The sequence below is a fragment of the Furipterus horrens genome, unplaced genomic scaffold, assembly GCF_987537825.1.
Source record: "Furipterus horrens unplaced genomic scaffold, mFurHor1.1.pri manual_scaffold_5, whole genome shotgun sequence".
Classification (NCBI taxonomy): domain Eukaryota; kingdom Metazoa; phylum Chordata; class Mammalia; order Chiroptera; family Furipteridae; genus Furipterus; species Furipterus horrens.
Window position 1 is genome coordinate 7,446,274 of NW_028327175.1, and position 13,812 is coordinate 7,460,085.

The window sequence follows — 13,812 nt, forward strand, 5'->3', positions numbered from 1 at the left end:
CTCCTAAACACCGAGAACAGACTGATGGTGGCCAGAGGGGCGGGGGCTGGGAGCTGGGTGAGAAAAGGAAGGGATTAAGAAGTACAGATTGGCAGTTACAGAACAGTCCTGGGGATGGAAAGTACAGCCTGGGGAAGAGTCAGTAATACTTTAATAGCTGTGTGTGTGGTGTCAGGTGGGGACTGGAAATAGTGAAGGGAACAATTTGTAACCTATAATGAATGTCTGTCCCCTGTGCTGTACACCTGCAACGAATACAAAATTGTGTTGAATGCAAACTGCAATAATAAAATAAAGACATCAGCATCTTAAACAATGAGCTTCTGAGGAGGAGTAGCGAAGTCTGGGCTGTGTGGCCACCACATCTCTCTTGCCACCTTTTCTTCCTTCTCTGATGGGGCATGTTACCTAGATATGACCAGATCTCTTTTGCTTCTCTTTCTATGGCTGCCACGGATGCTCAGTTTTAGGTATCTGCCCCACGGAGAAAACGGTTACTGTACCAAAGTAGGGCTCAGCTGCCTGTTGCCACCAAAAGGCAAACTCTAGAGGCTGGTGAAAAAGGAAGAAGGTCTTTATTCCAATGCAGAATGATCTGGGCCAATAGAGGACTACCCTTCTCAAAACACATCCCCTCTGCAAAATCCAGACACAGCCCAGCTGCCCTCAGCAAGACCAAAACAAAAGGCAGTGGCCAGAATTACCGTTCCATTTCGAAGTACTATCCTCTGGAGCCTGAGGCCTCTTCTGTGCAGTTATCCAGGGAGCTTAGCTTGTCCAAGGCTGCTGTCTGACCTCAGGCTCCCTCCAGGAGGCTGTATGTGGAGCTTGCTCCGCCATTGGCCATGCAGCTTCTAGGGCCACAAGGTCCCATGCTGCAGGGCCGGAGAGTGCACAAGGCACCTGTGAACGCAAGAGAGAGAGACTCCCTCCTGGAGGCCATGGGCAACGTGACTGTAGTCATGTGGCCCATGCAGAGGACAAGCCAGTAAACCATCTGAATGTAGGTCGTGTGCAGCAGCCACGAGCAAGTGAGAGATCTCTTTGTCACCCTGGGTTTATATTAGTTCTGGGCATGAAATGGACCAGGTGCTTTCTCAAGACGACCAATCAACTTCCTAAACTTCTGTGCACTTTGGGTGGATCCACCTCCCAACCAATCACTTCTTTCCCCTGGCTAGACTGACAGGCCTCTTTGGCCCAGAACCTCCCCTGCCACCATTTTAACTTCTATTGGGCATGTGCCTGCCTTTCCCTGGCTCCACCCGCAACCTAGTACTTGAAGGGAGTAGGGGAGCTTTTACCCAATTTTCTTGCTAGCCTTGCACATGCTTAGTGTAAGGACTTCTGCCGGCTGCCGTATTGCCGTGGGGGTGGGGAGCATGTGCTTGGTTCAATGTGGCTCCTCCCATGAGAATGCTGCAAAACTCAATGTCCTCTCCATGGTCCCACGTGGTTTGTAAAGGTCTATTGTCTGGCTACATATGCTGTGCCCTCAGTCTGCTCCCAGAAGTCCAGACAGCCTAGCTCTTGGTATCAAAACTTGCGGGGGAAGAGATGGTCATGGAGGAAGCTGTCCTACGCTTGAGCCCCTACAGGTGGTCTGGGTTCAGGCAACAGTGGGGTCTGTCTCTGGATATCACACCTACACTTGTGCTGAGAAGCTGGAATGATGTGTGCAGAAGGACCAGAGCCTTCCTCTGATGGTGGGTTTTGGCATTGCTGCATCTGCTACAGGAAAAGTAGCTCACAGTCCAGGAAATAGAAAAGAGAGAGGACTTGCAAACACTTCATCTATCTAAAGCACAGCTGGACGTTATGGCAATATTTTCATTGAGAAATTCTCAGAACTTAGCGCAGCTACAGTGATTATAACTTTTTTTGGTGCAATTCCCATTCATTCGTTCATTCGTTCAGCCAAGATTTGGTGAGAATCCACTTGTTTGAGGCAATTAGTGCTTAGAATTAATAATATAGAATAATAATTAACAGTGATAAAAAGAGCTAACATTTATCAAGTATTTTCTGTGATTCTTGTTTAGTGGTTATTATTGAATTTATTTTATTATCTTTATGTGGAGATAGAATTTACATAAAGGTATTGCGGTTCATTTTACACAGCAAATATTTATTGAGCATCTTTTATACGCCAATCACTGTGCCTTTTGTTGGGGGTACAGTAGTGAGCAAGAAGGATTTGATTCTTATTCTCATGAAATTTAAAGTCTAGTGAGGTGAGATAGACAACAAGCAAACAAGCAATTAACTAAAGTGAAACTTGGAGCTAATGATACATACCGTGAAGAAAATAAAACCTGATCATGAGATAGGGGCTGATAGGCAGCTGGGAGGTGGGGTGAATTAGATCCTTTAGATACAGGAAGATTTACTTAAGAAGGTGACATTGAAGCTGAGATTTGAATGAGGAGGTGCCAACCATGCAGACAGCTGGGGGCACAGCGGTGGGAATAACAGTACAAGGGCTATGTTGGAAGGAGCTTGGTGTGTTTGAAAAGCAGAAAGAAGCCTGGAGCCCAGCCAGAAAGGGGGCGCGATCCACCCTGAGCAGTCCAGGCCCCTGGGCCATGTGCTACTAAAGGCTCCTGCAAGTCCGACTTCCTTTGAACTCATGGACCATCTTCAGGGGCAGTGAATGAGGGAAGACCCAGACAGCCTGCTGTGCGAATCAGATTGTTTTGTGTTCTCCTAGATAAAGCACAATTTTCTCTTAGGTCTAGACTTGTCCTTGCCTTCTTGGCTCTTTGGAAGTGGAGGCAGAGCAGAATATCAGGAGGAGCATGGTTCACTTCTGGTTCTTTCCCACATTATTCACCAACAGACATGTCCTATTGAGTTCCTCTCTAGGCTCCACTGAAATAGCAGAGGCCAACATGGCTGACAAAGTATGCCATTTTCTCCCTAATCTTTGTTGTATTTCCTTCACGGACATTACATTTCCTTTTTCTTATTTAGTCATCCATGATTCATTCTCTCTCTGACTCGCTGCATCTAGTAGAGCGGTCATTACGAATCTGGAAGTACAGGTATTTGAAAGATCCTCTAGTGATCCATATGCACATTATCGTTTAAAAAGTATAAACTCAATGATTGCATGTGTTTGAGGTTTTATTCCCACTCTTTTGCTTTGATTACTAATTATCTCTAGAAGATCTTACTCCGCTCAGGACTGCACTACTGTTTTATTGAAAGAGATCGCATACAATTTATCATTGCATTTATCACACTCTATGATAAATGGTGGTTTTTCTTGCCTATTTCTCTCCACTGTGATATGAACTCCACAAGGACAGAGCCTAGATGAGTCTTGTATACTGTTTTAATTCCATATCCTTGACCCAAGGCATGCCATATAATAGATATTCAAAAAATATTGACCAAATGCTTAAAACTACAGAGAAGGAGATAATGCATAAGAAATATTGCTAGAAGGAACCCACCTGTCCTGTCCTCACCTGATAAGTGTTGTTATTTCACTCTCTCTAACATCCACCTCTTCTTAGCCACAGACACATCTCCCATCACAGTGTCTTGCACACAGTAGGTGCTCAATTTATTAAACAAATTAAATAATGGCGAGATAAGTCTTATCCCCACAAAACTTGTGCCTCACAGAAGCTTCTGGAGTAGAAATGGACATCAGTGAATAGAAGATACCTACCTATCTGGATGGTTTAATTTTAGCCTGATTTACCTTGAGAATTTCTCAGCATAAGTGAAAGAAATTTTGAAGTAAAAATCAAGAGATTAGTAAAAAGAAGTGCCACGAGCCACTGTTGGTTGGGCTGCAGGCGAATTCAGAAGCAGCGCTTTCTGTGATCGTTTTCAGTGGCTACAATGACTGAGAACAGCTTCCGGAGAGGACGGCGTCATGAGAAGTGTGTGAGAGATGATGACAGGTGTGAGAAATGTGCGAAGCACAGGTAGAAGGGGCGAGGCAGAGTGTGTGGTTTCTGCCTCCGGAGATTACTTTATCCGCCTGTATGGTTTCCACGGGAACAGGCTTTTTCGCTCGTTCAAATGGACACTTGGGCCCGCGGACTCTGCCGCGGCAGCTGCCAGGGGCACTGTAGGGCGTTCAGCAGCGTCCTTGGCCTCTACCCACCAGATGCCAGCCACCGCCCCCTCCAGTGATGGCAACACCAACCGCGCCCTTGATGCCAAATACCCCCTGGGTCAGAATCACCGCTGGTCCAGGGCCACTGGCTGCTCTAGAGAAGCAGCAGGATCTACTTGCTTTTTCGAATCACCCGACAAATATTGCTGATGGATTTTCCTCTTAAATCTCCCTGTTTTGGATGTAGAGTCTGCCCGGTTTTTGGAAGCTGCCCTCGCCAGGGTCGTGTGGCCAGGCCTAGAAGGCTGTGAGCTGTTGCCACCGGCGCAGCAGCGCAGCGTGTACAGCCTCAGAGCCCACGTGGCTGCGCTGAGAAGGGCCCAGGCGATGAGACCCGGAGAGGAGAGGGAGAACGCATGGCAGGCTGGGTCTGACGGGATCGTGGGACTTCTCTATTTCTCAGGGTCTCTTTGAATTATTTTTCTGGCATCCATATTGATAGCCCCTGAAAAGAAATTCATATGAAAAGAAGGCTTAGTAGTTTCACACAGGGGGGCAATTGGAGCAGGCTTTCTTTTCTGCCCTTGGATGGAAATGCTGCTGCTCTTGAACTCTACGGTCAGCTTGTCCATGGGGCTGAGGATCCACCCAGCAAGTTTAAAGGAAATGTGGTGAACATTGAGCTTTTCTACTCCTGGGAGGCATCGGTGTGATAGTGTTCCTCAAATTTAGCCTCTAGGATCCCTGCGCTGCATGAAAGACAGAAGTAAGGAAACCTGCTCTCCTTCAGGCTCACTGCCTCTGACCGGGGCTCAGAGACAAGGCTTTCCACAGTAAGGCAGATACAGATTTCCCCAAAGAGAAATCACAGCATGACTATTTTAAGTTTTCCTTTACAAAAGGATTAATGCCAGTGTTCTGTAAGAGATATTGGGTTTAATTTAATCATTGAAACTGTACTTTATATACATTTTTTATTGCAAGACCCTTCTAATCCCCTCAACTCTTCACCCCTTCCCACAGATGCCCCTCTAATTTAGCAACCATCAAAATGTTCTCCATATCCATAATTCTGTCTCTGTTCTTCTTGTTTGCTTAGCTTGTTTTTTATATTTGGTTGTTGATAGATATTTATTGCTGTTTTATTGTTCATAGTTTTGATCTTCTTTTTCTTAAATAAGTGCCTTTAACATTTCATATAATAATGGTTTGGTGATGATGAGCTCCTTTAGTTTTTCCTTGCCTGAAAAGCTCTTTATCTGACCTTCAATTCTAACTGATGTCTTTGCTGGTTAGAGCAATCTTGGCTGTAGGTTCCTGCCTTTCATCACTTTGAATATTTCTCGCCAGTCTCTTCTTGCCTGCAAAGTTTCTTTTTGAGAAATCAGCTGACAGTCTTAGAGCAACTCTCTTCTCTTCTCTTGCTGCTTTTAAGATTCTCTCTTTATCTTTAACTCTTGGCATTTTAATTATGTTGTGTCCTGGAGTGGGCCTCTTTGCATCAGTCTTGTTTGAGATTCTCTGTGCTTCTTGGACTTGCATGTTTATTTCCTTCACCAAATTAGGGGGATTTTCTTTCATTACTTTTTCAAATATATTTTCAATTTCTTGCTCTTTCTCTTCTCCTTCTGGAACCTCTGTGATATGAATGTCTGACTTCTTGAAGTTGTCTCAGAGGCTGCTTGCACTATCTTCATTCTTCTTGTTCTGATTGATTGTATTTTGCTTCCTTATGTTCCAAATCATTGATTTCATTCTTGGCTTCATATACTCTACTGTTTCCCTATAAATTGTTCTTTATTTCAATTACTGTATCCTGTTTCTGACTGGGTCTTATTTTATGCTGCTCAGTTCCTTGAGCATCCTTATAACCAGTGTTTTGGATTCTGCATCTGATAGATTGCTTTATCTCCACTTCATTAACTCTTCTGGAGTTTGGATCTGCTTTTTCATTTGGTCCATGTTGCTATGTCTCCTCACTTTGGCAGCCTCCCTGTGTTTGTTTCTCTGTATTAGGTAGAGCTGCTTTGACTCTGTGTGTTGGTAGTGTGGCCTAATGTAGTAGGTATCCTGTAGATCCAGCGGCATAGTCTCCTCATTCACCCAAGCTGGGTACTCGAGGTGTGCCCTTTGTATGGGATGAGTGTACTCTCTTCTTGTAGTTGAGCTTTGGTTGCTGTTGGCATGTCAATGGGAGGGACTTACCCAGGCCGGTCAGCTGCAAGGATTGGCTGTGACCACTTACCACTAACCTCTGCCCTCCATGGAGGATCAGCGGTGGAGGGGCAGGGTGGTGGTGCTCCAGCGTGGTCTGTGGCTGTCCACTGGGTGCACTTGGCCCAGGGCCAAGGTCAGCTCCCACCTGTGTTCTGCCTGGGCCACCCTGCCTGAGTCATGAAGCAACCTGAGATGGCTGCTATTTGTGCTGGGCTTGGAGATTCCCAGGTGAAGCCAAGCTGTGAATCTAGCCTGGCTGCTGATAGTCTGGGCCTGGGGCTCACTGAGGCCAGCTGTTGCTTGTTTGATAATGTTACGGCAGATTCAGTGAGAATAAACCACTCAGAGACAGTGGATAAGGAAAGCAAAGGGCTTCCCTGTGACAATGAGGTGCACTGCCCGTATGATGCCCAGATTCAGAGTTCCTCCCGGGGGCCATCCCACCCTGAAAGTGGGCTATTCTGATCTGCAGAGGATCTCTAAGGCATCAGGGCTCATAGAAGTGTCTTGCCTCTGGAATTGGGAAAAATTCTGGAGCATGCAGTAGAGGACCATAGGCGTGGACTTGGACTGACACCCACCCATAATGACTAAGGCGACTGCTACAAATATACACTTAATTTGGATTACAATCAGGGGCGGTAACACAAGGCATGGGAGCAATTCCCCCCCACCCCATGGCGCAGACAAACAAGGGTAGGGAACTCCCCAAAGGAAGCCACCCAGATGCCCGCCTGGCCTCTCCTCTCACGAGGGACTTAGGCTTGTCTTAGCTAAAGCTGCCCAAGTAAAACCCAGGTTTACCAGCTGTTATGCCGTGTGACAAGCCAAGGAACCGCAGGTTAGGGCCCACTCAGACTCCATAGCTGTAGCCGTGGAGCCACACACTGGACGAATCAAGGGCTCGCCCCTAATTCCCCTCACTCACTCACTTCATACGCACACAGAAGTTAAACAGTTTCCCTCCCCGTCCCTTGTCCAGACTTGAACCCTCTTGGGACACACTGTGTTGACTAACAGGTGGTCGAGCAAAAGCCTGATTCCAGAGAGCTCAATAATCAACTGGTCTGAATCCTTCAGACCAACCAGATTCTCACTAAAGGAGAACGAACTAAACTCGACCCTGTGTCCAGGCGTCAAGGGGCACCTTGCCCACAGACAACAGGTGCCTCTAGGAGTCACCTATCCCAGTGGCTGTCGCTCACCTGTTTGCCGAGACTGGTCGTCCACCTTTGTTGTCCCTATACCGAGCCACCAGAGGAAATTGTGGCCCCATACAATCTACGAGGACATGAGGGATGTTTCGAATTCTGAGTGTGTGGCCACAGTCTCGTCACCATTCGGAGAACTGCACAGGATCCACTGAGTCCCCCAGGGGTCCGCTGGAGTCGGCACTGTGCTCTGGAGAGGGTGTATCACTGGGGCCTCCAAAATGTTACAGCAGATTCAGTGAGAATAAACCACTTGGAGACAGTGGATAAGGAAAGCAAAGGGTTTATTGCCAGCGGCTGGGCCGAGGCCAAGTCTCCAAAATGGCACCGACCCTGAATGGGGTTTAGGCAGAGTTTATATAGGGTCTTTTCCTTCAGCAGGAAAGGGTGGGGCGGCTGCAGGTAGGTGTGTATGTGACATCTGGCAGCAACAGGGACAAGGTTTACGGCGTTATCTTCAGTCGTAGTTGGCTGCTTAGCCGGATTCTCTGCAGGACAGACAGCTCTGCAAAAAGCTCGGATTCTCTGCAAGAGAAAAGCCTCAAAGAGGCAACTTACTTAGTGCTAGCAGAAGACATTGGCAAATTTTTACAGGCCTTAGGGAATGGGGCCCTTAGGGGATGACTGGAATTCCTTACAAGGAATGGCTGAAGCCCCTACAATAGGATTTAGGAATCTGGGAAGCATGAGTGAAGACCAGCCATTCATATGGAAAAGCAGCTTGGGTCGGTGGGTAAATTGGGTGGGGCGGAGTCTCTGGAGCTCTCTGAGGTGGGTCAAACAGTGTTGGCCAGGTTGGAGTCCAGACATGACACCAGTTGGCCGGCTCTGTGCCTTGTGTCAGGAGGGTTTAGAAAAGGGACAATGGCTTCTGCTCACCTTGATGCCAGACACCTCAGTTTCTCCCTGTATGTTACTGATGTCTTTCAAACTGCTACCCCGGTGCTGGAGCTCAGAGGGAGTGAGTCTGAGTAGATGGGTCAGTGTTGGGTTCTATAAGAGAACTGGGACTCTGGGCTAGGGGGCCTGGTGTGGGGCTGGGACTCTTCACTCCCAAGATTTCCCGCCCAAATTTTTATGTACCACATGTAGGTGTGGGACCAGTCTATTTCGCGTCCGTCTCAATGGATGTGGTTTCTTTAATTCCATAGTTGTCAGACTTCCATTCACCTTGATGTCTGATGTTTCTGAGTGATGGTTGTTCTATATTTTAGTTGTAATTTTGATGTGGTTGTGTGAAGAGGTGAGCCGTGTCTACCTACACTGCCATCTTGACCAGAAGAAAAACGTGCCTCTTTCTAAGAAGTGAAAGAAAAGAACCCCTCCATTCCATTCACTGATTCAGAGCCAAAGCAAATGAACTTGATTGGACTGGGTTCCTAATGAAAACAGTCATCTCTATTCAGAGTTGAAGTGCAAATCAAGCCCGAAGTTGAGAGGCTCAGTTCAGAATCAGGGGAGCAACATTAAATATCAGCTCCAAGGTATGAGTTTGGGGCTATAGGCAAGAGAAGGATCAGAGGTCAGGAGCCCAGGAACACTCAACCAGTGCAGATGCCAAATAGATGTCAGAGAGGTTGTGGATGTAGGCAGGAGCAAAACAAGTCAGTGAAAGACAAATACCATATGATCTTATAAGAGGAATCTAATGAACAAAATAAACTAATGAACAAAATAGAACCACGGGCATGGAATCATGGGACAAACTGACTGTGACCAAAGGGAAGGAGGGTGAGGGATAATGGTGGAAAGAAGGGGAAGGGACTAGTTAAAGAGCATGTATGAATGACCTATGGGCATGGGCAGCAGTGTGGGAGTTAACTGTGGGAATGAGGGGTGGAATGGGCGGAGGAGGGCGAAGGGGGAAAAATTGGGACAATTGTAATAGGATAGCAATAAAAAAGTCTTTTTAAAATAACGAAATAAAAAGTCTAAACAACAACAACAAGAAATGCTTAGCGCTCTCTTACTTGTGGGCAGGCTGTCTGGTTTTAAAGACGTAGAGCGGGCCAGACTTTTTCTCTCAGTTATTGAAAGGTCATAATATCCTATCGTATTTTTATTTTAAGTTCAAACAAATGGAAAACTTAATGGTTTAGTAAAAATGTTTAAATTGGGGAGGAAGTACTATTCCAAATGATATTAAAAATCATTAAAATGTTACTTTTGGGGGGCCACCATTAGATATGTATTTTCTCCCAAAATGCACAGATAGTGTTTTATATTGATTGATGATTTAATTTTCCTCTCCAGATACCATTTGTATCTGGTGTCTCATTCTGCTTCAGATGCTATGCCTGCACCTCAGGGTCATGTAGCTCAGAACAGGTGTTGGTGGGGCTGCCAGCGCCTTCTCCTTCTGAGCGTCAGCTGCTTTAACTTTTAGTTTTGACACCACTTCATTTTACCTTAATAACATATTTTCCTTAAGTGTCAACAAATAACTTAATCTAGAAAGTATAATGTCCTTCAATAGGATTTTCAAAATTTATGAATTTCCTAGACTTAAATATATATATTTATTTTTTTGCTATATAACCATATGACAGAATTGTGAAATTAAAGCCATATTGAAAACAAGGACCTACTCATTTCTGGAAAATAGAAATTTAGTCATATTTAATTCCCTTTCTGCTTGCTTTCAATGCTGCCTTCTACTAGATTACAGAAGTAACCAATTACTGTCCTCCACCTTTTTCCACATACCTGGAAACTAACTTAAATTTTTTAAAATTTATAAATTTGTTTTTGTTTTGAGTGTTTATTCATTTATTTATACCTATTTTAATCCTAGATTATTTAATTATAACTCTTCTTAAACTCACCTATGTATTTCTCTTTAAACATACTCTCCCTGAATATTCAGCCATAGTACAGATTGTATAGTTTCTCAATTTATAGTCACAATTGACTGAATTGCAATTATTGAATCAATATACAGCAATTTCAATCCCTATTAAAATTTGCCAATGCCAGATCCAAACTGCCAGTTTTACAGATTTAGAAAGTGCTCACATTTTCTTCCCATACAATCTACTAAAGATAACTATGTCAGACTGTTCCAGATTAAATTAACCATGACATTCTATATTTGGGAGTTATCTTTCATTGTTTGAAAAAATGATAATCCTGAGGAGTTCTCTGTTCCAGATCTTAAAGGTTATGATTTGCAAGGCATCCAAGTATTTTTCAAAGTATTTTCTCAAACAACCTACCCTGGTGCCGGGAACCCATACTCTTATGATTTTTATGGGCCATTTAATGCTAGACATACAGACATCAACACAGACATAGATATAAAGGGTAGACAGATATAGGTAAATACATATAGAGACAATTATAGATTAACATTAAATATGGAGTATAAACAAAAATAAATATTGCATCACTGAAAAATGACATCACTTCAAATAGCTTATCAGACAAAAACCATGAGGCGATAGATGATACACTTAGAGGACTGTGTGTGTGTGTTTGTGTGTGTGCGTGGGTGTGCGTGGGCGGGAGAAGTAAAGACGTAGGAAAAGGTGTGCCATAAGGGATGTAGATCAGGAGCCGGGCAGCAAGGTGTGAGGAAGCCTGAGGAACGGGTGGAGTATGATCACATCTGCCCTTTATAATGTGTGAGAAGTCCAGGATTCATTCATTTAATTTTACCTATTTAGTCAGTCACACCCAAAAATTAAAGGAGGCTTTAAAACCAAAATTAAACTTGAACTAATTTTTCTTTATTAGGTCCAATAATATTTTAAATGACACTCTGTACCTACAGGTGAATCACACACATGGTCATCACTAAATTTCTGGAGTTTTAATATTTGTAACTGTCAAAAAGGAATAAATAGGTTGTCCTTGTCCTTCCTAGGAAGAAATTCTTTTAAATTTGGAAGCCAACTCCTAAAAGAGATTTTACTGTTGAGAGGAAATATCTGTGAAGAAAGTGGCCTATTAGTTCATTTTTTTTTAATGCCCTCACTTGTGTTAACTTTCAACCTCATCTCAGTTGACAATCACCTGAGTGAGTGCAGGGTCAGGAATGATATTAAACGTATCAGCATTGTACTGTGACCTCTTGTGTTTTCCAAAGTATATGAGTTAACAGTTCTTACCCTGATCATCTGCCTGTGAAAAGGGCTTCTTTATTTACCCAAACAAACCTTCTAGGCTTCAAATCAACCTAAAATGAAGAAAAGGCACAATATTATAGAGAAAGTATTTGGGAACTGGTGGGTCCCCTGAGATCTTATTTTTGAATGGCCATGGAAAATGATTCCACATAAATACATTAAATTCTTGATTTACAGAAGTTGACGATGATCATTTGAATTTTAAAACATTGATTAGAAGGAATTTTTATCACTTTACAACTAATTTACTCTGTGTACTATGTCAGGCTATAAAAAGAACCTTCTTAAGCCATGAGAATGAACTTGGTAAATATTGTCTAGTATTTCCTTGGGCTCATTTCAGGGAGAGATACAGACATTGCAAGAGGGAAGAAAGTTGGGGAGCATGAGGGACTGACATGTAACCACATTGTGCCTTGTTATTCTTCCAGGATCTCATGATTCCTTCAGTTTCTACATTGATGAAGCCTCGCCAGTAGGGCCTGAACAGCCAGAAACTGTCCAGAATTTTGTCTCTGTTTTTGGAACTGTGGCCAAAAAGCTGATGCGGAAATGGTTAGCCACTCAAACGATGAACTTTACGGGTCAGCTAGGAGCTGGCATCCGTTATTTTGATCTTCGAATTTCCACCAAGCCCAGAGACCCTGACAATGAACTCTACTTTGCTCATGGTTTGTTCAGTGCCAAAGTCAATGAAGGCCTTGAGGAAATCAATGCATTCCTCACAGATCACTGTAAGGAGGTAGTGTTCTTGGACTTCAACCATTTTTATGGGATGCAGAAATATCACCATGAAAAATTGGTCCAAATGCTGAAAGACATCTATGGCAATAAAATGTGCCCGGCGATTTTTGCCCAGGAAGTCAGTCTCAAGTACCTGTGGGAGAAGGACTACCAAGTGCTGGTCTTCTACCACAGCCCCGTGGCTCTGGAGGTGCCCTTCCTCTGGCCCGGGCAGATGATGCCCGCTCCCTGGGCCAACACCACAGACCCGGAAAAACTGATTCCGTTTCTGCAGGCGTCCATCACAGAGAGAAGAAAGAAAGGCTCGTTTTTTATATCTCAGGTGGTGCTGACCCCCAAAGCCAGCACTGTGGTCAAAGGGGTGGCCAGTGGCCTCAGAGAAACAATCACAGAAAGGTAAGTGCCCTTACAATATTAAGGGGAAAACATTTAAATATATGAGCTCCAGTTCGTAGATCCTGTAAGTGATAGAGCTAAAATTCTTACCCGTGTGGATTAGCTTCTTAGGGCTGCCACAACCAAGTACCACAAACTCAGTGGCTTACAACAAAAGCTCTTTATTGTCTGTGAGTTCCAGAAGCTAGAATTCTGAAGCAAGGTGTCCGCAGGTTTGATTCCTTCTGAGGGCTTTGAGGGACAGTCTTTTCCATGCCTCTTCCCCACCTTCTGGTGACAGCTGGCAGTCCCTGGTGTTCCTTGCTCGTAGGCTCATCACTTCCGTCTCTGCCTCCGTTTTCACGTGGCATTTTCCCCGTGGGTGCCTATCTTCTCTTCTTATCAGTACACCGGTCCTATTGCGTCAGGGGCTCCTCTATGCTCTCGTCTTCACTTGATCACATCTGCAAACACCTGATTTCCAAAGGTTACACTTACAAGTGTGTAGAATTGGGACTTCGATATACATTTATAGGACAAAGATCAACGCATGGCATCCTGTGTTTTGACTCCAGGTCCAGTTCTCTTTTCATAGCACACCTTTCCCATTTGTGTAGCACTTCATAGATTACAAAGCCCTTTCTCAACTGTTTGCAGAGTCTTGTTACATACTTAGTTGCATTGGGTCTATATAACAGCCCTGGGAAGTAGATACTCTCTAACCGATAAAAATTGAGGTTCATAGCAGTAATAGGTTTTGCCTAAGCTCACTTGGACAGTGAATGATGAAACACAGTCCCAGGCCATATTCTATGCCTTTACACTACACCATAAACAAGGATCAGTCTTCAGAGAGTGGGGGCATCCCGTTGGTCAAGTCCAACCATGTATGTGAAGTGTAATTACACCTGCAAGGTGCGACCTGAGCAATCACCAAAGATCTCCGTGGCTCTTTCCCATGAGGGTGATCGAGCATGAAGACTTGTATATATTATTTATGCTTTTGACTTAAAGTATTAAACAATGCAAATGTCTGAAGATAAAACCCAAGTCCTATTGGAAC

The 13,812-nt window shown here is 44.3% G+C and overlaps 1 protein-coding gene across 1 annotated transcript in view; it reads left to right on the forward strand.

The window, feature by feature from the left end:
- Positions 1 to 13,812, forward strand: part of PLCXD3 (phosphatidylinositol specific phospholipase C X domain containing 3) — a 134,139-nt gene that overhangs the window by 71,650 nt on the left and 48,677 nt on the right. The window contains exon 2 of the mRNA XM_090278873.1: positions 12,062 to 12,770. Coding sequence (XP_090134999.1) covers positions 12,062 to 12,770 — 709 coding nt within the window. The remainder of the gene's footprint in view (positions 1 to 12,061; positions 12,771 to 13,812) is intronic.